The sequence below is a fragment of the Lepisma saccharinum genome, chromosome 29 (assembly GCF_977018435.1).
Source record: "Lepisma saccharinum chromosome 29, izLepSacc3.1, whole genome shotgun sequence".
NCBI lineage: Eukaryota > Metazoa > Arthropoda > Insecta > Zygentoma > Lepismatidae > Lepisma > Lepisma saccharinum.
The window spans coordinates 16538290-16565785 of record NC_139257.1 but is presented as its reverse complement, the minus strand read 5'-3'; the positions used below and the strand labels follow the sequence as shown (position 1 = coordinate 16565785).

The window sequence follows — 27496 nt, the reverse complement described above, 5'->3', positions numbered from 1 at the left end:
TCACAAATTAGCCAAGATTCACAAAATGCGAAGTAAATTAAACTAAATCAATCAATCTATCAATACGGTCGTCACTGTCACACAGTTATGTTAAAACTATTCTTAAAAGCTTTGCAATAAAAGTCTAAATCTAACAGACGAGTACACTTTCAACCCAACAGGCATTCCGCTTACAATGCGTAAGCCCAGATCGCATTGTTTCCAATTGCTGCAACCTACTCCCAACACTCATGGAGGGAAAGGAAGGTAGAAGGCGGCTGCATCAAATAGACAATTGTTGAATGTTTTGTTCAGGGAAAAACAGTCATACAAAATATTTGATATCTTGTCAATAAAGGGACCAAGGAAGAAGTTTCTTTAAAGAGAGGAAAAAGGAATGTGAACTGAAAAGCTGGTCAATAAAGAGACCAGAAAGGAAAATGTATTTAGAAAAAGGGAATGTGGGCTGAAAAAGGAAAGTCAATACCATGTAATCTTGTTGGTGGAAGATAATTATCAACATTGTTGTTATTTATTCCATGATCCATGTTGAAGAATAAAAAAGAACTTCCCTTTAAAATCCGGTCTCTACCCATAACTTCATTGCTTTTCTTAATATCATTTCATTATACATAAGCTTTAATTGTGTGAGGTAGCCCATTGAACTTTCATCTTCCGTTCATATTAATTTCGATGATGTCATTTCCTTCAGATAATAGTCTCTTGGTGGCTGAGTACTTAGGATCACGATTTTTTTCTTTACCATTTTGTGATACAAGAGGAAAGAAGCGAATTCTGATGGAAGATAATGACAGCCTAAAATTAATAATATCTGAACCGGAAATGAAAACAGATCTGTGCATAAATTATCTGCCGCTGATTTACACTATTGCCATACAATGTCTTGCTGCATTTAAAACACTTGAAAACTGTGATTAAGTTGTACTAATGGTGCAGATGGGTTTGGCTTGGTGGGTGGTTGACCACATCATAGCATGCACACGGTATATTTTGCTTTCTTCTTTTGTTTCTTTATCTGTTTTAGTGTGTGTGTTTGCGTGCAAATGACAAACAAATGTATGAGATATTTCTTGTGTTTTTTTCTTTCTTTCTTCTTCATTGACTTCCTGTGATATATTTTCTTAAATGTATGTTGAATCACTGATCAGGTACTGAATGTTAAAACTGTTTAAAAGCAACAAGTGCAATGTTTTAAGTGGCCTGCAGTAATTAGCATCTTGTACAGTCACAGACACTACCGGCTTGTAATGAATACATTGACTTTCAAGGAATCGTTACAAGCCGGCAGTGTCCGTGACTGTACAAGGGAGAGTCAAATGTAAATCTTAAAAGTTCAACAAAAATTAGAGGACAGAACTGTAAACATACAAAACGACCTCAAGATTGCAAAACTGATCAAGTGAGTTTCACAACACGATTACTGTCATTTTAAAGATGATGCCTCCTGCATGTAGCAGAGAGCAGTGCTTTCTTTCCCTCTGGAAGCCTAAAACTTATAGACATTCTACGGCAAATGAAAATTCAATGTGTGTATGCATGCTTACCACACCAGCACGTTTACAAATTGAGGAGGACATTCAACAATGGCCTCAGTGCGCACGTAGGTGGGTGGAAAGATCTTCGTGGTGGCTCAGATTGCAAATTTTCTTTTTCTTGAGGTACACAGGAACTAACATTGAATCAGCAATGGCTCTGCTAAAATGCAGCAATCTTGTGCCACTTTACATGCAGATTTCTACTAGATAAGAAATAAGAACAAATTAGTGTTTTAATTTGACTGTCCCTCGTGTTTGAAATGGCCTCAGTATGGTGGAGTAATACCACACTTTCTTTAAATCTGTGAGGAAATAGATCAACACCATGACCTGGCGTGGCTATATGAAACTGTGATTTAGAGGGGCTTTATTGCTAATGGATGGTTTGAAACTAAATATTGTGAGACATTCTGTGTCACCTATGATGTGCACACAAAACTGGCTAATGTTGAAGCAAAATATCGCCCCAATGACACGTGGTGGTAATGTTGTTGCCTTGTAATCAAGGGTTCCCGAGTTCAGTACCTGATGGAGGAACATAGTGGTTTAAATACCGATTTAAACTGTAGGTCCAGTCCTGATTAGCCTATCTGTGCATAAAGTGGGCTGAAAAAGAAACAACTCGATGCTGAAACCAAGTTGTACTGTACTTACTACATAAGAATAATCTTAATATCAGGGTTCATATTGACCTGGAAAAATGGGTAAATGTTAATTGGCAAAATTTGTTGAAAAGCGAGGAGTGAGTTTCCATTTAGAGATGAATATTTGAATCCCGGATCCATTCTCAATATCTTAAATCCTGAATCTGATATCCCAGATTTGTATTTGCCCAACCCCAATTCAGATCCAGTTTTGTTATACTTCAATGACTGTATGGCATACGGGGAAATTAGAATTATGCATGCAGTGGGTTAAAATTATTAGAGATTATTTCCTATTCAAACACCTCACAGGCCTCCCTCATGGCATAGTGGTAATGCCATCACCTTGTAATTAAAGGGGTGAGCATCCGTGGCAGAGTGGTTAGCACAGTGTTCTATGATGTTAGGGGTCCCGGATTCAAATCCCAGCCTGGGCATGGGTGTTTGGTAAGTGTCCCTTCATCAATTTCATCATATCATCACTCATCCTTATCTTTGCAATTAGCCAAAAGTGGCAGAAAAGCGAAATAATTAAGGGGTGCTGGGTTCGATACCCGGTGGAGGCCCAAAGTGGTCGGAGCCCACTTTAAACTGTAGGTCCAGTCCTGATTTGCCTTCCTGTGCATAAAGTATACTTAAAAATACAAACTCAAAAGATTTCAGGTAGTGACATTCGTTCTCAATAAACAACATTCTTTAATTCACTTGCTTTCTTGTTTTACTTTGGAACATCTGAGAGCTCTGTCCCTTCCTCTCTTGGCTGTTCTCCCTTCCTAGCTCTGAAGTGTTAAGCTGTTTCAACTTCTTGAACGCCTGTCATTCCTTTACAGATCTCAGTCATCCGAGAAACAGGAAAAGGGTAGAAAACAGAAAAGAGCAACGTCAGGAGGTAAACGTGGAAGAAATAACAATTCAAACAACCCCACCCCACCACCTGTTAGTAACAATCCCACCAACAACAATAACAATGGGAACAGTAACAATAATAATAACAGTAGTAGTAATAACAGCAATCCTGGTGTGCCAAAGGAGTCGCCACCGAGTAGTCCTGCCTCTGAAACAATGTCTGTCACGTCAGGGACCAAGAAGAAGAAGAAAAAGGACGACAAGGATATGAAACTGTAAGTAAAGACTGGATGGAAAAGTGGAGTTTTTGGAATTTTATGTTTTCCTGTTTTTTAATTAGAAAATAATCCTGAGAATTCCCAGCTTTCTTGTTAGTTTTATCTCTTGACGTAGAGTAGTAACATGTGTTGATATCACTAGATTTTCAACTTTATTATTGTTCTCATATAGTGGTGGCACTATGACACCAATGGTTTCAATCCTGGCTAAACATAGATGTTTAATTCCTTGTAAGTCTTTGCACAGTCATTTTGGTAATTGCTGGTACGATTGTTTTAGTTAGGGGTTCCCAAACTTTTTAGTTTCATGGCACCCTTAGTGTTTCAAGATTTTTTCCACGGTGCCCAAGTCGGAATGTAGGCGTATCTAACACTTGCAACTCTCTGTTAGTGTGGTTGGGTTGCTTGCCTTAACTCTTTCGCTGCGGAATTCTCTGGCACACAGTATACCTTGGCTGCGTAATTAAATTTGAAAATATATTTTTTTTATAAAAAAATAGTTTTCACAATTACATTGCATTATATATGAGAGAGAACTTACAAAAGTCATTCCTTGCACTGGAAAACCATTCTGTATCCCCTGGTGGTATGATATTTTCAAAAATTTTGAAATTTTGAAAAAAAAATTTTTTTTAGAAAGAATAATTTTACAAAATTACATTGCAAAATATGTTATAGAGAACTTACAAAAGTCATTCCTTGCACTGACAAACCATTCTGTTGTCCCTGGTGGTATGATATTTTGAAAAATTTTGAAATTCCTGCACCTAGATCAATGCTGTTTTGCACTCGGCTCCATGATGTTACGGACGGCGGTTCAAATTCTTCATCAGACACTACACAATCACTGTCACCACTTGAAGTCTCATAAAAACTGTCGCTATTATCGTCACAACTTAATTCACCTTCTGATTCTGAGTCGGCAAATAACAGTTGAGTAACATCATTATCAGACAAGTGTTGACGACTTGACGAAGCCATGTTGTTTACATTCGAACATGCCTTTGAAACTGACATGTCAGAGCACTCAACGCTCGTATGTCAAAGAATTCTAAACAGAGGCGAAATTAGCGACATCATACGGAGTTCAAAATACTATCAACAGATGTCAGAAGGCTACTAAAAGCAACGTACTTCGAAAATGCGACATCTGCAGCGAGTGGAAGTATGAACTCGCAATAATGTGACTTCCGCGGAGCAAGGCACCTGGCGTGCTGTGCATAAAAGCGACGACCGCAGCAAAAGAGTTAAGTTATAAAATAAACACATATGTTAAATTTAGAAACATTTACATATAAAAAGTACTAAATAAGCACATACGTTGGAATAAGTCTCATTTTAGTGAAAATTTTAGAACGTTTCGTGGTGCCCCTGTAAGTCATCCAGGGTACCATGGTGCACACTTGGTTTAAGTTGTTTCTAAGGTTTCTCTAGAAACATTCGGTTTGTAAATTTGTTATTAAACAGTGATGTCAATATGTATCCTACTAGAATTGTGATTATAACTAGAATCAATAGTTTGTGCTCGAAAAATGTTTTGTTTTATTAGGGGAAAGATTGCACTGTACCATCAAACTATGGGAATGTGGAGGTCACCCCGGTGATGATCTTGGTCATTTTTGTAAGAGAGGTGATTAATTATCACCATGCTCTGGCTGCGTTCCCCCCACCAAAACTGCCACCATCACCTTCCTTGCCCTCAGGTATTCATCTATTACTGTCTGAGTGAACCCCAGAGCTGGTTTTATGCAGGAGCAAGGTCTGAATAATTCTGACCTTAACCCCCCCCCCCCCTTCCCACCTTCCATACCTCTTCCTTAAAATTGGGCTCAAGTAGTCAATTCACTCTAATAAGCTTACGGTTTATTTGTTCGCGATTCATTTCACCACCTGTCGGGATATTTTGTCACGCATGTACTGTCTTGTTGTGGGTGGTGTGGTTTCTTTTTCTACTATACTGAGCGCAACTCCAACTGGCGGCTGGGAAACAGCGAATCAGCGATCAGTTGAATTTTCTTTGACGGAAACCAGTCATTTTCGAGTCACAAGGTACCTAACGTTGTTCGCAGGATGAAACAAATGAGATGTGGTCCACGACATGTTCCCAAATGTACTGTAAAGCGAAAGAGAATTTTCTCGGGCACCAGAAATCAGCAGGTTCAACTGCACACGTGGTCCTGCACGAGGGATTTTCCGGAAGGACCACCCACAGATTGGTATGCAAGGTCGACGTCCCTTGCACCTCAGGCTATGAAAAAGACAGACCCCCAGTCATGGCTGTGTAAAGAAGACATTGTGTAATAAAGCAAAGTAAATATATGGGAGAGTGAGAGTGAGTGAGTGAGTGAGTGAGTGAGTGAGTGAGTGAAGTTTAGTTTAGTTTTAAGCCAACATTATGCACAGGAAGGATAAGCGAGGCTAGATCTGCAGTTTGAAGTGGAATCCAAACCACTTGTGCTGTCACCGGGTATCGTACCTGGACCTCTTGATTACAAGGCAATGATTAATGGCTGCGTGCCCAAGGGGGTTATAATCCCTCGCTTTGGCCCAATATTCCTAAAGAACGGAACATCAAAGGCAGGAAAGATGGCAAAATGTGTATTGACTACTAACCAAAGTATACGTAACCTTCTCCTTGCGAAAACATCTGGATACAGGTATAAGACAGTGTCTCTCCCCAGGAAATTTTCCTTGCTGTGACAGCAATAACAGTAAATTAATAACATTTTCCTATTTCCCACCAATTCTATCATTGTCAAGATGTCAACTAAATTTACTCACTGGGCCTCCCCGGTGGCGTAATATCATTGCCAGTAGCGTGCCCAGGATTTTCGTAAGAAGGAGGTGTTACGTATACGTTGGTTAATAGTCAGCCCTCATTCTGCCACCTTCTCTGCCTTTGACATTCTGTTCTTCAGGTGATGGGATTGTAACCCCCCTTGGGCATGCAGCCATTGATCGTTGCCTTGTAATCAAGAGGTCCCATGTACAATACCCGGTGACAGCACAAGTGGTTCGGATTCCACTTTAAACTGTAGATCTAGTCTTGCTTATTATTCCTGTGCAAAATGTTGGCTTAAAACCAAACTCTCACTCGCTCACTCACTCACTGTACTTTATTACACAACGTCCTCCTTTACACAGCCATGACTGGGGGTCTTTTTCATAGCCTGAAGTGCAAGGGATGTCGGCCCTGCATACCGACCTGTGGGTGGTCCTTCTGGAAACTCCCTTCTGCAGGACCACGTGTGCAGTTAGTTGAGCCTGCTGATTTCTGGTGCTGACAATATCATTGCCCGAGAAGACTCTCTCGCGCTTTACAGTACGTTTGGCAACATGTGGTGGACCTCACGGTCATTTGTTTTGTCCCGCGAACAACGTTCGGTACCTTGTGACTCGAAAATGACCAATTTCAGTCAAAGTAAATTCAACTGATCTCTGATTCGATGTTTCCCAGCTGCCAGTTGGGGTTGCGTTCAGTATAGTAGAAAAGAAACCACACCACCCACAGTAAGACAGTACATGCGTGACAAAGCATCCAGACAGGTGGTGAAATCAATTGTGAACAAATGAGCCGTAAGCTTATTCGCTAAACAGATATCTTTGGATACCAAGTAGCCAAATACCCTACAGATAGGACCATGTACTTAATTATAAATTTTAGTATTATGTTGGCTTAGTAGAATATCAGTTATTGGCAGAATATTTCATATCTGTATGTGTATCATCTCAGGGGTGTATTTCATATCCATTAATGTGGTGATCTTTCATTCTAGCAAAGTTTGTGACTCAATTGTGTTGAATAGAATGGTTATAACGAATCAAGAAACAAGTATTTGTTTCTGAATCTTTGAATTCCTATTTCACACTTCTAAATTTCCTTTATTGTACTTGAAAGTCATCACTTGTATACATGTCTTTGGAGGTAATGGTTTACACTTGCATGCACAATGGTATTAATATGCTTTGTATGCAAGTGGGATTTGGGTGATGGCTCATAATGCAGCAAGACAATGCACTTTTTAATCTTATGGTTATGCTGCATACTGTACATTATTAATTTTGGCAATAATTGTCTGTCTAAACATGATTTGACTGCAATGTCTTTACGACTGGTTTCTGTAATTAACATGTAATCTGCATATAATATGGTAAGTTTTGTGCTATTTTATGTAATGGCATAACATTTTGTTAGTTTCCAAAATTTAAGATCCCAGAATGTTAATGTGGTTTGTATGGCAGCTCCAAAATATACTTCCAACGTTGATGAAGAGATTTGCAAACATAATGCTGAACTGATGCCAATGCTTATGTATCGATATCGGAAAATATCAGTTCATCTATAATTATCAGTACCAACAGATACTTTCATACGTACATGAATTTGTCAGGGTGTGCACAAATAGTGTGTGACACTATCGTGAACTCTAATTATCCTTTTAAGCATGCAAAATGTTGTGCAGTGTTACTTATTTTCTAAATGATGCTTACTTTGATATTCCAAATATCACTTATGTAATTCATTAAATATTTTCAAGAAGTAGATTTATGTCATTGCCATGAAATATTTATTTCTAATTATTATGTAGGCAACATTTAATTGTTAAAATGTTCAAGTACCGGTTCTAATCAGTGAGAGTATCAGCATGTTGGTACTGAGAACCAAACCTCTGTCCTTGACATTCTGCACTGTACCAACTGAGCAACTGAGTTGACGTGTAGCTTCACTACAACTTATATATGTGTGTTATGTCCCTGTCAGGTCTACTGTAAGCAATACAGAGAGATGGCGGTAATTGTCGCATGTGTACAGTACTGTTACATTTAGTCTGTTCGCCAGCTCAACAACTTGGCTGCGAATGGGTTTTAAATGTGAGGAGGCGGAATAATTAAGGGCCGTTTTATGCTAAAGCATTTTTCTTAACATTTATGCCATGACCAAAATGCTACCGTTTAGAGTTAAAAATCTTATGGCATTTCTCAAGGATATGACCGATCCTATTTCCATAGCATTTTTCATAGCATAACCAACCAGAAGCAAGCTCTAGCTCACAAGTGTAAACATAATGGCGGCCACATGAGATGTAAACAATGTATCACTTCATATTTTTTAGGGATGGGCCAGTATGAAATTTTGGCCTATACCGATAAAGTACCGATATAAAATTTATCGATACCGATAACCGATATTCTACCGATCCGATATAAAATTAGAAATGGTCCTTGAAGAACCTGAAAGGTTCATTGACCTCCTTAATAAATGTGTATTTCGAGGTGACTGCAGTGAAAAACAAGTTGCATATTTAGACATGTACTTTTTTAGAAAGTAGGGCATGGAGATTATCCATAAAAATTATAACAAAATGGCAAAATTTTGCACTAAATTATCAGATATTTATCGATATATTAGATCGGTAATTTTACTGATAAACCGATACACCGATATGCCTATATCGGCCAATACTGATAGAGTACCGATTAATCGGTCCCATCCCTAATATTTTTAAAAGACGATAAGTATTCAACCGAGATGAATAACGTTTTGTATTAAATGGTTTTAGGTACAAAATAATGGCGCTGCTTAAATACATACTTTACAGAATTTACTGTACACGTATGGAAGAATATTTTAGTTTTTTTCAATTGTAAACACCATGCACTCATCATAGATGGTGTTACTCGAAGTGCTTTTCGTGCTGTATATATTATACATTGCAATCGCAAAAGCTTACCGAAATGTTCCATGGAATGCTTCCATGTAAATTACTATCAGCTATGAGATTTTTGTTAGCATTTACGCTAGCAAAAATGTTAATGGAAGTGCTTTCGTCTAATGTTCTTGTCTCTAACCAATATGTATTTAGGAATCACTTAATGAGGGGGCACGGCCCAAACCTCCATGTGGAAAACTCAATATGCTGACCAAGACAGAAATTTATTTTATTATAAAATATAAACTAAACGTAACGTTTCAACCTTCTAGCAAGGTCTTCTTCAGACTCTGCACCAAGTACAAATGTAACAAGGTACAAGAAAAGGATGATATATATACACAAAAATACTCCCCTCCAGACTATTACAAAGTTGTTCTGGAACGTTCTAGCAGGTGGCTTTCCCTTGTCAACTTTACTTTTACCTGAAAGTGAACGTGATTGGACTCTTTATCTCACGCTATATTTCCTTCCTTCTTCTTTCCTCTTTCTCTCTTGTCCTTTCCACTCTTTCTAACACCTTCTTCCATTCTTTGTTTATCATCAGTCCCCCATTCCAGTTCATTATGTCTTCTTCACCTTTCTTCTCTATTTCCTCGGCCTCCTTCCATTTTCTCACTAGTATTCTCTTCTCCCTTCCTATCTCCTTAGCCTCATCCCACTCTATGTCATGTCCTGTTTCTCTCGTGTGTTTAAATATCGCATTTCTCTCTCTCTTAAGTCGCACATCATCCCTATGTTGTTTCAACCTGTCTTTCAGTCTCTATTTCGTTTCTCCTATGTACACACTTTGGCATTCTTTACATTTCACTTCGTAGATAATCCCTTCCTCTTCTCTGTTTTTCTTTTTCTTGTTTGCATTCTTCGCTATTCCTAAGATGCTTCTCCCTCCCTTTCTGTAAGTTTTAATGCCCGCTTTCCAAAGCACTTTGCATATCTTTTCTGTGATCATCCCCTTACTCCTTATTTCAAACCTCCTCTCTTTCTCTTCCTCTTTTTCTTTCTCTTCCAATTCTCCCCTGCCACTTTTCTTCCATGTGGATCCACTCTACTGTGCACACACTAAGGCTAGTCCCTTCCGACACTCTTCCACTAACTTCTGACTGTCCCGGCAATCCCTCGTCACTGAGTAGTTGGCTGATTTAGCACTTAAGTTCCAGCTCGTCACAGTACAGCCACAATAATGTAATACTACCTCGAATTGCAAAGCACTCGGACATGTGGAATAACCTAAGGAAAAGCAAAAGCAAAAATACACAACTACATTATGTGAAAAATGGGATGTTATTAATTTTGTACTTACATTGCTCAGTACAATAGTAACAATGGGGTCTCCCTGGTGGCACATTGGTAATGCCATCGCCTTGTAATCAAGGAGTCCTTGGTTCAGTACCGGTGAATGTACATAGTGGTTCGGATCCCACTTAAACTGTAGGTCTAGTCCCAATTAGCCTATCTGTGCATAAAAGTAGAATTAAAACAAATCAATAAATTAATTATACTTTAAAGAAATGATCAAGTGTCTTCTGCTTCAGGACATTGTATTGTTTCCATTCACAAACCCACTTATCAGAAGAAAATTGCAATTTTTTGCCTCAAATTGTACACAGTAAGACTAGTTACATTTTGAATTTGGTTGTGAAGCACTAGAATGTACTCCAACTGAAAATTGCTGGTGAGCTACTCTTCTGTTAAATTTGTTGTTTCCAGTAATGGAGACTTGGATATCTTCGATTGTCTGCTTCTGTTCGTTTGTTTCCTCTTAGTTTTCAGCGCTGGAGTCTTCAAGAGACTGCTAAATAGGATTCATCTCTCCATGTTTGTATGAGCACTGATTGAAAAGTCAGTTTTATATATATATATGTACAGAGTTATACAAAACCACAGGCTCTGCACATTTTTTTTTCTTGTTCAAAGTAGCATCCCTAACATTCAATACTTTTTTTTTTTTTTTTACAGAGTTTCAAAACTAAGTCTTTTCTAAGAATTTTATTTCTTTCAACAAAGTTACTTTTTGGTGTTTTTCACTCAGTGCTGCCATGCTTTATATTTGTTATGACTTGTTATGACATAATGCTGAAGACTATAGCTTTTCAACTGCAAATTTAGACATGTTGATGTATTGTGTTCACAAACAACAGCAACATAATGCCATGCCTATCTCCCAGAAAGAGAGCGAAAAGTAAGCTCATTGCTTTTTAATCAGCCCTCTGAAATTCCTCCAAGATAGACTTTCCTTTTTGAGGTACCACCACATATTCCAATTGCTTATTGAACTGAAAAAAATGTGTGATTATTTTCCATCTGCTTTCCTACCAAGTGCACATTTTAAAATTTCCTTTTTTTGGTTTTGCAGCTTTCAGAATGGTGTGAGTGCCCCACACATGTTGGGGAACCAGTTAAACCCTTCTTCCACTATGGCCCAGAAGATGTCGGACACACTGTCTGCAGAACTGGAGGCACACAGCATCTTCACAGAAGCGAGCGCAGCACCTTTGATGGGTCCTCAGCTGCATAGTAGGGTTATTGCTTCGGTAAGTTATACAAATCTCCGTTGTTACACTAAAAAAATATTTATCCTGGTTTGAGCTCACCTTTTTCACATCAGTAGAGGCATGCATACATATTTCGTTTTTGACGAAAATACGAAATGTGAATGTAATTGTAATGTTAATTTTTCATGTTTCTGAAAGGTGTGAGGTGCATTTTCCTACCCTGTTTTGTCACGAAATGATGCGAAATAGACTCTAAACACGAAATTTACTGTTTATATACAGACACGACACTTTCTGAAGTCTGAAGTATCCTGTGAGTTTTGCAATTAACGGAACATTGATTAATTCTGCTGCAAACATTTGAGAAGCAAAAATGGACCCCTTTATACAGGAATAAAATTCATATTCTGGTAATGAGTTAATGTGCTATTAGAAGGGATATGTTTATTTTGTGTAATAGTGCAGTTTTTAAATAAAATTTGAGATTATATTCACATTTTTAAAATCAAAATGTCATTTTATATGCCACTTTTTCACAGCTATAAGAGCGAAATTTCATTTTATTTACCGCTTTTGAACCTGAAATTGACTCTATTTTTGTACCGAAATTTTGCTTTTTTATTTACCAAAAATATGTGCCTCTAATAATCAGTAATATGTTGTACAGTAATACTAAAACTCACCCCTGCACATTGCAACATGCCATGAGAGCACTTGGAGATAATGTGATCAGCACTGTGCTCAAGCTGCCTTTACCTCACATGTGTATTTATTGGAGGAGAGTGGCTACTCACTGGGAATTGTGCATGAATTATTGGCTCCAGGAATTATGTGTGAATTCTGGACGAATTTTTTTCCACAGACTTGAAAAATTGCAATTTTTATTAATCCAAATTCCATTGAGTTTATACATATTTATAAATGTTTTTCACAGTTTAGCTTTTATTTTTATTAGGGAAGGAACATAAATCTGCGTGGAAAATAAAACAGAATTCTCTCAATTCGTTTACTTTGCAGAACAATCTGTCTGCTAGATGGAATATTATTCAAGATAAGATATCTTCAAGTTGATTAGGTAAATTTGAGTTGCAAATTCTTATAGAATTAACAATTTTTCATAGATTAGTACATTCCGTAACATTTGCGACTTGTGTTTGTAGATATATTTCGAGTCTGAGTATGTGAAATAACAAACGTAAACTCCGCAACTTAAATTAAATATTTCAATGCACAAATATACATATATCATTTAATTGAGTTGAATTAGATTTTTTGGATATATTGGAATCACACAGACCCTGTCTGTTGTTAATATATTTGTGTGTGTGTATGTGTGTGGATGGTGAGAGGCTGTAATGCACAAGGTTGAAATTGAGAAAACATCTGCTTGTACCCATAAAAGTTCGCCTTGAAAACCAGGTATTATTCTTGAATTTTATCATGGCCGTGGAGGTTAGTGAACCCCAGAGCTGGTCCATGCAGGAATATTACTGGTAAAAATCTCCCACGCTGGGAATTGGACCGAGGTCTTCCAAGTGGTAGAAGCCACTGTAGCTGTGAATAATAATTGTACTCTACATAAGAAGTCACAGAGAATTTGACTAAAATATAGGTACATCACTACATTGTTAAGATTAAACAAGTTTTGAACCCTTTTTAATATTTATACTCTGTACTGAATAATATTATTAATACAGTTGCAGTTATATTGTGTATACAATGTACAGGGTGTTCCACTTGCTCTCAGTGTCTGATTTTCAGTTGTAGCATGCACATGCCTCTCCATGTTACAGAAGGTAGCCAGCCAGCCACCAACGCATCAGTCACAATTGCAATTTAATGCCGAATGCTGTCTTGCAGTTCCATGATGGTCCTTTATGGACTCTGCTTTCCACTATGTGCGAACGATAAACACACGCTGTTCGACTAACAAGGGAGGTTATCTAAGTGTCCCCCTCCGATTTCCATGAAACTTGGCAGGTGCATAGAGGGGCCCAAAGGAAGAAATACATGTTTTTTGTTTCGGCTGAAAAACTGTTTTAGGGGGCACCCCCCCCCCCCCCCCCCCCAAAAGTCAAGATGAGAAATTTAAGTGGGTATCTTCTCGAAAGGTCACCTCCATTTGAGAATCCGGTGGCATTCTGTTTTGGTGGTGACAGTAATCCGATATGTGATGTTTGTGGTGCAGTGGCAGTAATCAGATGTGCATGGTGTAACCGAAAATTATGTTTACATCGTTTTTTTTGAGGAGTACCATTACTGTGACGAGTATGTACATTGACACCATGGAAGCAACAATGGGGGCGGTTTGAAATGTGATGCATGGGTGCTTGTCTTTACTTTGTGTTGGCAGATCGGTTACCATAATGTTGTTTCGTGTTCTTTCTGGAGGTAATAAATGTTTTATACATGCTGTGTATTCATCTGTGGAACTATCCTCTTGTGTCCTTGGCTATGGATATCACCTATATGATATCAAGGTCATGCTTGATAGGCTTATGGTCCCCTTGTGCATCTCTTTTAACGCTCTGTGTTTGGTACCGACAATCCTACAGTTCTGTGCTGTGTGTGTTCTTCCTATCCCATACTTACGTGGTTTCAGGGTCAGATCCCCACTTCAATTTCTCCTCATCTTGACTTGAGGGGGGGGGGGTTGCTCCTTAAAACCGTTTTTTAGCTGAAACACAAAAACACGTATTTCTCCCTTTGGGCCGCTCCTAAGTTTCATGGAAATCTGAGGGGGACACAGGGGTCAGAGCCCCACTTCAATTTCTCCTCATATTGACATTTGAGGGGGGGTTTTGCCCCCTAAAACCGTTTTTTAGCCAAAAACAAAAAAACACGTATTTCTTCCTTTGGGTCCCTCTATACACCTGCCAAGTTTCATGGAAATCGGAGGGGGACACTTAGATAACCTCCCTTGTAAGTATCGACTCATAACTGTACTGTTAGCATGAACCACTGGTTGTAAGCACAAACTTTCAACCAAACCTGAACAAACACAAGCCATTTTCAGGTGCGTCACATCTAGGGATGGACAGTATCAGAAATTTGATATTGCGATGTATCGTCTAGTTGATTTCGCCCCTGGACGATAATTTTTCAATATCGCGTCTATACTAGAATGCTGCAATGAGTGTCGAGCAGCAAATAGTTTGCACGGTCAACACTAGATAGCAAGCGGAATTGATAGGTCTTACATTCAAGCGAAAAATGCTCGAACGAGCAGAATGCACCCGAACTCTCGAACCCTATTAGTACACATATTTCGATCATTTGTCTATGGTAAAGGGTCCTCAAATATCGATCGTGAAGTAAAAAACGAAGTGAAATTAAAAATAAGTGAACATACTCATCATCTCCATGTTAAAATGCAGTTTTGTACCGAGATATGTGAAAATGAAATAGATTATTATGGACTGAAACTACCAAGGATGACATTTTATGTTTCTACGATTATCGTCACATTAAAATGATGTTCGATTGAATGTTATAACTGCATTTTATTATTTCGCAGGATATGATTATCCTTTTCGGTAAGTGAGCAATGATGTACACGTATTTGTTGCACTGTGATATGATATTTGTAATTGCTTAGGCAGGTCTGCCTGCATGTGTATCCATTTCAAAATTTGGTCTGTAGATATTGCATACTTTCATATATATTGTATTTGAGCCTTACATAATAATATACGGAATTATTATTTAGAATTGTAGTGGTTTCCTTCCATGTATGGGTTTTAGGTTGAGGGTGCTGCTTATTAAGCTCTGAAATACAAGACGTTGTCAATCATTTCACTACGAGTGCAGTACGATCGAACGTAGGAGATTCGATTGAGTATTTTCGAGCGAAAGTGGTCTATACAATACAGCGTGTCCACAATGAGACTCCAACATTTTGAAAGTCTATAACTTTTTCATTTTAAATTGTACAGCTGTGATTCCGGAAGCAGCAGAAGCAGAAACTCAAAAAGTTTATGTGGTAACGTTTTAGTGCGCGCAATAGCCGTAGTGGCGCTGCAGCAATCGATTGTTTGAAAATGGAGATTCTAAACAAGCGTGCACAGGTTCATTCGAAAGGAGTCCACAGATGTCAGTAAGACAAGCAGTGAAGAACTATGTGAACTGTCGACCGTTTCATACCAAGTTCTCTCGCTGCTTGTCTTACTGACGTCTGTGGACTCTTTTCGAATGACCTCCGCACATTTTCTACAACCTGTTCCTGGATTCTGCGTTTACCACCACAGTGTCCTTTCAAAACATTGCCGGTCGCCAAAAACTGATCACACCACTTCTTTATAGTCGTGAATGTCGGAGGATCCTTATTGTACACACGACGAAAGTTTCGTTGCACTTGAATAAGTGATTTCGTTTCTGCACACCACCACACAACCTGTGCATGCTCGTTTGGAATCTCAATTTTCAAACAATCGATTGCTGCAGTGCCACTACGGCTATTGCACGCACTAAAACGTTACCACATAAACTTTTTGAGTTTCTGCTTCTGCTGCTTCTGGAATCACAGCTGTACAATTTAAAATGAAAAAGTTATAGACTTTCAAAATGTTGGAGTCTCATTGTGGACACGCTGTATATCGCTCAACCCTAGTCACAACAGCAGGGTCAAGAACTCAGACTGAAAGCGCACGTCCGTACAATAGACATTTAACCGCAGAATTGCCCAGACACATGCACATGTCCATGCTATGACTAGAGAGACTGTAACGCCATCTCCAGTGAAGTATGTCCGTAGCAATACATACAATACACTATGACCAATAGTTTGATTTTTATAAGCAAAAATCAGAGGCCGAAAGCAAGTAAAACCCTGTAGAATTATACTTGGAATCTCTTATATAACTGCTCCATGGTGCGACAGCCCTCCAACGGCCAGGGCCTGTGAAGGGACTTTACATTGTATACTGCATGGTCAGCACATCAAGAAACGGGACCCTTTACTCTTTCTTTGCGAGGAGCTGCCCAATTGCCATCGCAATACTGGCTCGGAAAGAAAATATTCATGCCTCCCATCAGGATTCGAACCCAGGACTGCTTGCACCAAAGGTGAGAGAGCCAACCATTTTCCTACACCAGAGCTCTAATTTTTTTATTTAACAATTTTGTATCAGAAATTGAATTTGATCCATCCATATTTTTGTCAGCGTCATAGCAACCAACTGTTACCAGGTTTATTCATGCAGGTGTGTTCCTTTTCTCATCAAATACATTGATTGGACTTTTATCAAAATTGTGCTTGACAATACCAATAACAAGAGGCACATATTTTTGGTAAATAAAAAAGCAAAATTTTGGTACAAAAACAAGTCAATTTCAGGTTCAAAAGTGGTAAATAGAATGAAATTTCGCTGTTATAGCGGTGAAAAAGTGCCATATAAAATGACATTTTGGTTTTTAAAAATGTGAATATAATACCAAATTTTATTTAAGAACTGCACTATTACACAAAATAAACATATCCCTTCTAATAGCACATTAAATCATTACCACAATATTAAGCTTTAAGCTTATTCCTATATAAAGGAGTCAATTTTTGCTTCTCAAATATTTACAGCAGAATTAAACAATTTTCTGTGAATTGCATAACTCACAGGTTACTTCAGACTTCAGAAAGTGTCGCGTCGGTATATAAACTGTAAATTTCGTGTTTAAGAGTCTATTTTGCATTTTGCAGTTCATTTCGCATCATTTCGTGACAAAACAGGTTAGGAAAATGCACCTCACACCTTTCAGAAACATGAAAAATTAACATTAGAATGTGTTATTTCACACTTCGTGTTTTCGTCAAAAACGAAATATGCATGTCTCTACCAATAACACACAGCATATGTAATGAAACTTTAACAAGCTTTTTAAAACTATAACACTAATTCATACTATGGAAATGAGAGACGCGGTAATACGAGGGTGGTTTGAAAAGTTCTCGGAATCACCACCAGATGTCAGTGCTAGGACAACGAGGTTCCCGCATAGTAATAGGCCATCCTTTATTAATAAACACGTGGCACGTCAGTGTTCTGGGTAGAGACCTGTGGTGCGGACGTCACTTTGTAGTTGTTCCCGTGCAGTGTTTTGTGAAGATGGAAAAAATCGAGATTCGAGCGGTGATTAAGTACTTCGTAAAGAAAGGTATGAAAGCAAAGGAAATTCATGCCGATTTTCTGAACACACTGGGGGACTCTGCTCCTTCATATTCAACTGTTGCAAAGTGGACAAACTAGTTTAAATTTGGTCGGGACAGCTTAGAAGATGACCACGTAGTGGTCGCCCAAAATGTGCTACTACCCCAGAAATTATTGAAAAAGTGCATAAATTGGTCATGGAGGATCGCCGACTGAAAGTGCGTGAAATTGCTGAAGCTATAGGAATGTCATCCGAATGGGCGTATCTCATTTTAACAGTTGAATTGGATATGAGAAAATTATCTGCAAGATGGGTGCCGCGACTTTTAACACAGGACCATAAACGCATCAGAGTGGACATTTCCGAACAACGTTTGACTCGTTTTAAGAGAAACCAAACAGATTTTTTGCACCGGTTTGTGACGACAGATGAAACGTGGGTCCACTACTATACACCAGAGACAAAACAACAGTCAAAGCAGTGGAAACATGTTGATTCACCACCACCAAAGAAAGCAAAGGCAATACGGTCGGCCGGAAAGGAAATGGCGTCAGTATTTTGGGATGCGAAAGGGATTCTGTTGATCGATTATCTTCCCACTGGTCAAACAATTACGGGACAATACTACGCTAATCTCCTCGACCAACTAAAGCATAAGATACAGGAAAAGAGGCCAAGTTTGGCAAGAAAGAAAATCATCTTGCATCAGGACAATGCGTGCCCTGACACAAGTGTCGTTGCCATGGCAAAAATTCATGAACTTGGTTACGAATTGTTGCCACATCCGCCTTATTTGCCTGATTTGGCTCCCTCAGACTTCCATCTTTTCCCCAAACTCAAAAGTTTCCTCGGTGGACGGAGATTCTCTTCAAAGGAAGAACTAATAGCCGAAGTTGACACGTATTTCACAGTCCTGGAGGAATCTAATTTTCGAGATGGGATCAAGGCATTGGAACATCGCTGGACCAAGAGCATTAGTGTACAGGGAGACTACATTGACAAATAAAAAAAAATCACTGTTGTAAGTCATTTCTTTCTATTCCATTACGAGAACTTTTCAAACCATCCTCGTAGATAATTAAGGTACTCACGTTTTCTGCGAAGTGGCAGTGGCTACCGAAATTAATAGAAAAGAATGTAAAACAGCTTTGCGGAAAACATGAGTACCTTAACATTTCAGGAAACTTATTGAAAATCTAATGTATGTCTTACAGTTGGTTACATGTTCCGACTACCATTCTCTTAATAAAGAGCTTCTTTAAGCTGTCCTCCTGGCAAATGACGAAGAGATTCCCTCAGGATAACAACCAGATCAGTTTTTGGAGATGAGAGCAATGGTAACTCTCGGCAGCAGAAAAACCCATCCAGAACTGAACAATATGTTATCCCAATGGAATTTCTTCGTCAACCTCTCCTTGTCTGATCATATGCTTATGCTACTGTGGACAAGGTTGTATGTATCAGGAAAACCGAAAAATGTCCAGGAATGTGGCATCGGAAAAGTCGGATCGTCTGGAAATTACACGGATTTCAGAGTCAAGTTGCAAAGTGAACCATGGTTCGTGTGATTCCACTCCCGAAAAATATTCAGTAGAGAAACTTGTTCCTCTTGTCCTTAAGATTCTCAGTCTGGTACAAAATTATAGCTCCTTCGTATTTCGGTCCTACATTTGTTCAATCTCGGGTCTAGGTTCTTGAAATCGGTATGACCAAATTGTTCCAAATCTCTTTACGTTTATAGCATCTGGAGAAATTGTTGTTGCTGCTAGAAAGTTAAAAATGGCATCATGATGATGTTCTTCGAACATGCATGTGTTTTGTACATGTAGGACAAAATTTGCTTTTGAAACACTGGTATGGGGTATGAGATATTAAACGTGCGCTGGTGCTAAGAAAAAATCAATATGCTGACCAAGGCAGAAATGTATTTTATTATAAAACATAAACTAAACGTAACATAAACGTAACTACAAATCTTTTGTACTTGGTGCAGAGTCTGAAGAAGACCTTGCTAGAAGGTTGAAACGTTACGTTTAGTTTATGTTTTATAATAAAATAAATGTCTGCCTTGGTCAACATATTGAGTTTTTCATACAAAGGCTTAATGGTGTTATAGCTGGTGCTAAATATTTTGCTTATTATTTAATTAAAAAACAAGGTTCAGAAGCAAATATTGTGATGATAATAAACATGTCTGTAATTTTTGGACTGGAAAACTTGGAAATATCAGCGAATTTCATTATCATAATATTATAGTAACCCTGTGTAGATGTTGATTGTTTGCAAAGTGGATCAAATGATTATTTTAACATCTCTTCATTGTAGGTTCGTTCAACTGTAGCCGCTGCTGGAGCAGTTACCCCTGGAGCCGGACCTTCCAGTGCTTCAGCTGTGACCAATCCCCCACAAAGCTTGGACCAGCTCTTGGAGAGGCAGTGGGAACAGGGGAGCCAGTTCTTGATGGAGCAGGCGCAGCATTTCGACAGTATGTTCACACCTGGTCATCCATTATGTAGGCAATGGTGTTTCTATTTTCAGGCCAGACATTTGAATGTGATGTCTAGGGGCATGAGTTTTTGGCATTGATTCTGATCTTGTTGGTTTCCAGCAGTGCAAAGTAACGACAACTCAAAATGCAGCTGTCATTCTTACTTTGTTGCCAAGCGTGATTATGCAAATCTCATCCTTTTAATCATGTTGGGAAATTTTTTTATTGCAGGAGCGTGTAAAAATTTAATGTTTGATGTATTAGTCATTCAATAATTTCCTTACAGTTATTTGGCCAATTAAACTTTAGAGTTTGGCTCATGCCATGAGCCAACATTGTAATATTATAAAAGGTACTTGACACATTGCAATGTTGTTGCCCTCTATTAGCCAAGTACATGTGGCTTCATTAGGAAGTTTTGAAACAGACACACTTACATGTTAGGACACAGTTCCATAGGAACAACACGTTTTAACCTGAATCTTTTGCATGTAGCAGTACAACCATATTAACCTTCCTGTGGATACCTGCTTTTAATTTCAGTGTTGCAGTCTTCGTTGTGTAAGTGAATCTGTTTGACAATCTATCGCAAAAGCCAAATAAACTTTTATTGCATCTAATTGTACCTAAGTACTGCACATTGGGCATGTGGTATAAGGCATCATGCTTTGGGCTCCGGCTACGTGACACATGCAGGTTTGATTCCCCTGGGGAAAGCATAACAACTTTTCTCCTGAGATTTTGGCTTGTGTCTGGGACTGGTGACCACCTACCATCGTGAGGAAATTGGGTAGCTATGAATGACCAGCTTAAACTGGGAATGGATAGCCGACAACAATGACTGGGGGTTCATCATGCTGACCACATGTCACCCCGTATAACTAGTTGGATGATTGCTAGAGGCATGCAAATTTCGTTTTTGACAAAAACCCGAAGTATGAAATAACATGCTGTAATGTTCATTTTTCATGTTTCTGAAAGGTGTGAGGTGCATTTTTCTACCCTGTTTTGTCACGAAATAATGTGAAATGAACTGCAAAATACGAAATATACTCTTAAACATGAAATTTACCTTTTATATACCGACGCGAGAATTTGTGGAATCTGATGTATCCTATGAGTTATGCAATTCATGGAAAATTGATTAATTCTGCTGTAAATATTTGAGAAGCAAAAATGGACCGCTTTACACAGGAATAAACTTAATACTCTGGTAACTACATAAATGTGCTATTAGAAGGGGTAAGTTTATTTTGTGTAATAAGTGCAGTTTTTTAATCACATTTAGGATTATATTCACAATTTTAAAACCAAAATGTCATTTTATATAGCACTTTTGATGTGATTATTCACCGCTATGACACCGAAATTTTATTTTATGTACCGCTTTTGAACCTGAAATCGACTTTGTTTTTGTACCGAAATTTTGCTTTTTTATTTACCAAAAATATGTGCCTCTAATGATCGCACACCTCTGCTGAGGTATGTGGGAGTGAAGCTGGTAATCGATAGGTTGGCTCTGGCCATCAAGGGCTGTTGTGCCACAGGTTATTATTAATTGTATCTATAGATATCCGTTTGGTGAGTATGCTGAGAGTAATCTATTTGAATCAACTCGAATTCATATTTCAGTGCGGTTTTTTATATTGTGACTGATTTCACCACCAGTCTGACAGCTTCGATAGGCACGTATACTTGGTGCTTGCATCAACTAGTGCCACCAAACATACGAAGGAGTAAAAAGGACCATGCTACCCTCAAGAAGCCAGTATGTGCCTGACAAAGCTGCCAGACAGGTGGCAAAATCAATCGCCTCAAAAAGCTGTACGAAAATGTGAATATAACCTGTGGTACAACAGCCCATAAGGGCGAGGATCTACGTGCCAACTGCTGGCTTCATTCCCACCTGTCATCCAACCAGTTACATGGTCACATGTGGTCAGCACGACAAACCCCCAATCGTTGTGGGTTTTGCGACTGGGTTATGCTACTCATTTGTAGCTCCCCAATTCTTTCACCACGGTGGGTGACCATACACAGGCAGAAATCTCAGGAGAAAAGTTGTTACGCTTCCCCCAGGAGACTCGAAACCTGCACCTTCCTGTAGCCCAAGCCCAATGCATGACTCCTTAAACCCCACGGCCATGATGCGGAACACGGGATTATGAAAAGTGAGTTGATCTCAATAGGGTACAAGTGAACTTGGCAAAATATAGGATGACAACCTTACAAAGTACCAAGGTTGCCACCTTAATCAAATTTATGATGCAAATTAATATTTGCTGATAATCAGTACAAATTACCACAAAGTGATAGTTTTGTCTTACTATCAGTAACTTGCGTGCTTTGTCACATCATACTAAATACTGTAAATAATCAAAACTCTAAACAAATAACCAGAATTTCATGTTATTTTACAAAGATTACCTGAATCCTAAGCCTGGAACATGAAAAGTGAAATTCTCAAATTTTAGATGTGAAAAATCAAGCCCCTAGTAATATATATAAGACTTCATTGAAATTGTGTCGTATCCAAAAAGATACCTTGTGCAGAAAAGTAGATAGTCTTACTTGTGATAAATCATTGTGTACACAGCTGGAAATAGAAGGCCTCAAAGGGCTCAGTTCTTTCTTACAGTATATTTATGTACTGAAAACACTTCCAAAAATGTGAAAAGAGTATACTCACAAGTTATTGAATTCCAGGTTTTCTTTCCAATATTTTGAAACTGTTTCTTTCTTCAGACATATGCAGCAAGTCTGCTTTTTTTCCCGACCATCAGTTTTTTTATATATAATTGTAATTCCTATGATAGACCTGTAAGTTTTCTACAAATCCAGTGCATTATCCAACTGCATGGTGGCTCCCCTTCCTTTTTGTTGAAGGTGGAAAAACAGGAAAACGTTAAATTGATGAATATTGGATATTTGAAAAACAATATGCTTCAGTGAGGGTTTCATGTAGAAATTTAACAGTGATAAAATAGAAAAATTATCAATTTTAGGAAAAGTAATTATAAAAAATGTAGATACTGCTGTGTGGTTTTTAACTTGCATAGCTGTAAGATGGAAATATATGTATAATAGTTTATTTGTTTGTAAATGCTCTGGCCTAAGTTACTTCTTGCTCGGTATCCGGGGAAGCCAATGGTTGTTTTGCCTCAACGGCTTTCTGTTTTGAAAGGTAACGAAAGGGCCTTCAGCCCGGGTCAGTTTGTCGGAGATATAAATACCGGGTTCCAACTCATTTCAGACAGACAATATTATAAAATATTTCTATTAAGAACCCAATAAGAATATCATATAAAAGCTATTTTACTTACGTATTTGTGAGTCTACTCCTTGAGTTAGCTACGTTTCGGGGAAGCGACTGCCCCCTTCTTCAGGCATTCTTTAAGCATGCAATACTGCCATGCCGCGTCGTTATATCATACAAGGATAGGTTGGACGGGTAGGATTGGGGAAAATATTATCAGAAAAAACTATGTCCCTTTCACCCTGCATTTCCTTAAAACTTGTCATGTTCACCATAAATTCCCTTAAAATTCATTAAAAGCAGTAAAAACAAATTAAAAATCCAAGAACTGTGCTCACTCCCATCTGCGTGTAAATGTTCCATGTGGAATGCAGGAAGCACAGGCTATATCCCTACAGCATGTCTCCACCTCGATTATAAGTACGTTATTTCCAGGTCAAATTCACGCACTTCCTATATGGCACAAATCACTTCCCGGTACTCTATCGGTATTGGCCGATATGGGCATATCTGTTTATCGGTAAAATTACCGATTATTTTACCGATCCGATATATCGATAAATATCTGATAATTTAGTGCAAAATTCTGCCATTTTGTTGTAATTTTTATGTATAATCTCCATGTCCTACTTTCTAAAAAAGTAAATGTCTAAATATGCAATTTCTTTTGCACTGCAGTCACCTTGAAACACATATTTATTGAAGAGGTCAATGAACCTTTCAGGTTCTTCAAGGACCATTTCTAATTTTATATCGGATCAGTAGAATATCGGTTGTCGGTATCAGTAAATTTTATATCGGTACTTTATCGGTATCGGCCAAAATTTCTTATCGGCCCATCCCTACTTTTTTTCTTTTACCCATTCTTTTACATTTCTAATTCTCCTTATATCCTTTCTTTGTTACTTTTACTCCTTATTCTTTCTACCCACCTTATCACTTTTCTCCTTTTGGTATTCTTTTCTGATCCTATGTTCTATAATATCATGAATTTTCCTTTTGGCCTAGGCCCTATCATCTTTGTCATCAATCATTATAGTGAACATGACAAGTTTTAAGGAAATGCAGGGTGAAAGTGACATAGTTTTTTCTGATAATTTTTTCCCCAATCATACCTGTCCAACCTTTCCTTGTACGATATAACAACACGGCATGGCAGTATTGCATGCTTAAAGAAGGCCTGAAGAAGGGGGCAGTATATCAATATCATCATGATATTGATATGAAAGCCGTTTGGCATAAAAATTTAGCTCTCTCATTACTTGTATAAAAGGAAATTACATTCATTTTTCTTTATGAAAATTAGAAATTAAACTTTGTTATCTTCCTACATGTGGTTTATCCTCTTAATTTCAAATAAAATTCTAAATTCTGTAAAAAAGATCAAGATATTAACTCATTTCCACCCCAGTAAAACATTCAGAAACAATAAAGAAAAATGTTAGAAAAATACTCATAAGTCCAGAGCCATCTATTGTTCACCATCGCAATCCATATCCCAACATAGTAGCGATTTTCTTTAAAACCTATTTTATTTCAAATTATTCAATAATAAGTTATCATCAGACAATATTGTAAAGAAACTATTCAAATTTGTTAATATAAAACTTTGTAGAAATTATGCCAACTTGTATTCGATTCTGAAAAGAAAAAAAATATCAATAAAGAATGAGGTAAAAAATTATCATGAGCACTACTAAAAGAAAGATGGTGGAAGCTGAAATCAAAAAATTGTAAGTATCTTATTTCTTTATCCCAGGTTGTGTTTTACTGAAGCAAAGTGACGTGTATTATTTGTGTATTACGCCTAGAGTGCTTAAAAAACATCATAGCAGTCACTTCCCCGAAATGTAGCTAACTCAAGGAGTAGACTCACAAATACGTAAGTAAAATAGCTTTTATATGAGCCGCGGTGGCTCAGTCGGTAACGCATCTGACTACCATGCTAAAGGTCCCGGGTTCGATCCCCGGCTGGTTCAAATCCGTTAACTTTTCTAACGTTGTAAGCGGCCCCGGCGCCCACCCAGCATTGAATAACATGGGTACCTGGGGGAAACCCTAGGGGGTAAAGGCAGTCAGGGGCATGATGCTGATCACATCACCCCCATTCACGACCGGATCAAGAAAGTGTGAGGCTTTACCACCACACCCCCTATACACCTTCATGGCGTGGTGCTAAGCACAGGGGAGCACTTTACCTTTTTTAAGATATTTTTATTGTGTTCTTAATAGAAATATTTTTAATATTTAGTATTGTGAGTAACACGCACCAAATCCAATATGAATTCAGACAGACAGTTACACAGAGCCAGACAGATACATAGGAAAACCCAAAGAGTGAGTGCCATTTGTATAGAGACCCCTGGGTTATAAACTGCAGGGGTGGGTTAGTGTTATGATAGACAGTGCACTTTTAGCTCAAATAAGATGTACAGCACCTAATGACATAACTATAGATTTCTGTATATAAAGAAACGATAAATGCAAGGTTTCATTCAAAATTAATGTATACATTTTTTCTTTGTGGCAGTTGCATCCTTGCTATCTTGCCTGCATCAGCTGCGTGCGGAGAATCTTCGCTTGGAGGAACATGTGAACAGCCTCGTACAGCGCAGAGACCACCTCCTGGCCGTCAACGCTCGTCTTGGCATTCCATTGTCTCAAAACTCACCTGCAGGAGGTGCTCAGAACCCACCAACGCAAGGTAATATTATTTACATGTACCTTTATATATATTTTCTTAATTTTTTTTTGTCTATTTCCACTTTAGTTCCTGTTGGATACTGTAATATTACTATTGTCTCTCGGGCCTGCCCGGTGGCATAGTGGTTGCGTCGTTGCCTTGTAATCAAGGGGTCCCAGGTTCGAAACCCAGTGGAGGCACATTCCCTATGTTGGGTAGAACACATGGACCCCGACACTGATGGAAGTCACTAGGGGACTGTAATAGGTCTTCGATTTTTATTTGTTTTAGTTGTGGTTTTTGTTTTTAACATAAGGAATTTTTAACCAGCGAAGACTTTTATCAGAGTTTTTATGCTGTCACCGTAAGTTTTTTACCTATTCTATCCTCAACCTGAGTCCTCAACTTACGATTTAACAACGCGGTACCATGTTTGGCACCTAAAGTTTTTTATTCTATTACCTATTACCTGATGAAGGAAGTAGTACAGACTTCCGAAACGTCGTTCTGAAATATTCCTACTCACTCACGTAAGTTATTTAAATATTTTTATTATCATAAAATAGTTATGTTTCGTGAGTATCTGTTTTACGAAAGAACGATGTTTCGGAATCCAACTGTTCCGCCAGTATGATCACTACAAAGCCACATCAATTAAGACAAGGGTATAGCAAATAGGTAAAACTGGATAAAAAGTTGATTCCATACATGTAAAACTTCATGATCTGTTCGTTTCCTTAAAAACTCCAACTATTAAAAATGCCTGTAAAAAACTTTCACACACTAAACACGTTAAAACCCCTTCACAATGCCATGCTTGCCCTCACAAAGTATACAGCGAGTTGATATGTCGTGAGGGCCAGCATTACATTGTGAAGGTTTTTTTTAGTGTGTTTAGTGTGTGAAAGTTTTTTGCGGGAATTTTTAATAGTTGGAGTTTTTAAGGAAAGGAACAGATCATGAAGTTTTACGTGTATGGGGCCAGTTGGTATGGAATCAACTTTTTTTCCAGTTTTACCTATTTCCTTTACCCTTGTCTTAATTGACGTGGCTTTGTAGTGATCATACTGGCCTAGAATGAGAACCTGAAGAACGGAACAGTTGGATCCCGAAACGTCGTTCTTTCGTAAAAACAGATACTCACGAAACGTAAGTATTTTATGATATATTTTTATATATACTTTTAATATTTCTAAAAGTGCCCCTAACTTGTAAACTACTGCATCATTTTGAAGAAAATAAATTCTACAAGCAAGAATGATTAAAAGACAACATTTTAAGAAATGTCTGACAATTAAGGGTTCAGGGAGGACGTGGGGGCAAAGGCCCGATTGTCAAAATTTGCCCCGACCACATGTTAGCACACAGCAGCAATTAACACATCATTTCTTGATAACTATACACTGTATTTCAGTTCTG

At 38.2% G+C, this 27496-nt stretch overlaps 1 protein-coding gene across 5 annotated transcripts in view; it reads left to right on the top strand.

Annotated features, from left to right (window-relative positions):
- The window catches only part of LOC145981498 (zinc finger protein zfp-1-like), a 90668-nt gene that overhangs the window by 27773 nt on the left and 35399 nt on the right, over positions 1-27496 (top strand). For 4 of the 5 annotated variants that reach the window (XM_083114773.1, XM_083114771.1, XM_083114772.1 and 1 more), the window contains 4 exons: positions 3010-3300; positions 11371-11548; positions 19976-20135; positions 25925-26098. In XM_083114773.1, coding sequence (XP_082970899.1) covers positions 3010-3300; positions 11371-11548; positions 19976-20135; positions 25925-26098 — 803 coding nt within the window. The remainder of the gene's footprint in view (positions 1-3009; positions 3301-11370; positions 11549-19975; positions 20136-25924; positions 26099-27496) is intronic. The other variant, XM_083114774.1, reaches the window with a different exon arrangement.